This window comes from Penaeus monodon, chromosome 31 (genome assembly GCF_015228065.2).
Source record: "Penaeus monodon isolate SGIC_2016 chromosome 31, NSTDA_Pmon_1, whole genome shotgun sequence".
In the NCBI taxonomy this organism is placed as follows: domain Eukaryota; kingdom Metazoa; phylum Arthropoda; class Malacostraca; order Decapoda; family Penaeidae; genus Penaeus; species Penaeus monodon.
The window spans coordinates 30,590,563-30,591,177 of NC_051416.1; the positions used below are offsets into that span (position 1 = coordinate 30,590,563).

Here is a 615-nt window from a genome sequence, read left to right on the forward strand (position 1 = left end):
AAAAAGATCTTCTCAAAAACAATCCTTATATCCCCCAGGGCTACTTTGTGTCTTTGTTCAATCGTTTTGATTGTTTTGTGGTGATCAGCAGCATCACCGAGGTGGTTCTCACATCCACTGAGCTTATGCCTCCACTGGGTGTCTCGGTGCTCAGATGTGTCCGTCTTCTCAGAGTATTCAAAGTGACAAAGTAAGTTTAGTTGTTTTTAGTGTTATCAGTGGAAAGGAAAAGTTTATTTAGCAGTCACTAAATATTATTTGTTTGATTTAGGACTTTCCAAGGGGATATTTGTGTTAAGATGAAATTAATTGGCAAACCATAAAATTTTCATATATATTTGAAAACACATATACTTCTTTTATACATCAACTTAAATACATATATCTGATTAAGAATTCTATTTGGGGAGCCTGCTTTTTACATGAATATGGGTCATGTAAGTTTAGGTGGTAGCTTTGGGGGGAAAAAAAATGTGTATATTTTGATAAGTATCATGGTTTGGAAAAGTTTCTGTAGAGGTCCTGATGTAAAATTTCACCTGAGCATTTACATATGCAGCTGGGGTTTCACAGGGCATAATTACTCAGACTGTAGTATTTGATGGTTTGGGAAAA

General features: G+C 35.3%; 1 protein-coding gene across 1 annotated transcript in view; it reads left to right on the top strand.

Annotated features, from left to right (window-relative positions):
* The window catches only part of LOC119592950 (muscle calcium channel subunit alpha-1-like), a gene marked incomplete at its 5' end in the record, with an annotated part of 130,968 nt that overhangs the window by 36,853 nt on the left and 93,500 nt on the right, over window positions 1-615 (top strand). The window contains 1 exon segment of the mRNA XM_037941842.1: window positions 35-190. Coding sequence (XP_037797770.1) covers window positions 35-190 — 156 coding nt within the window.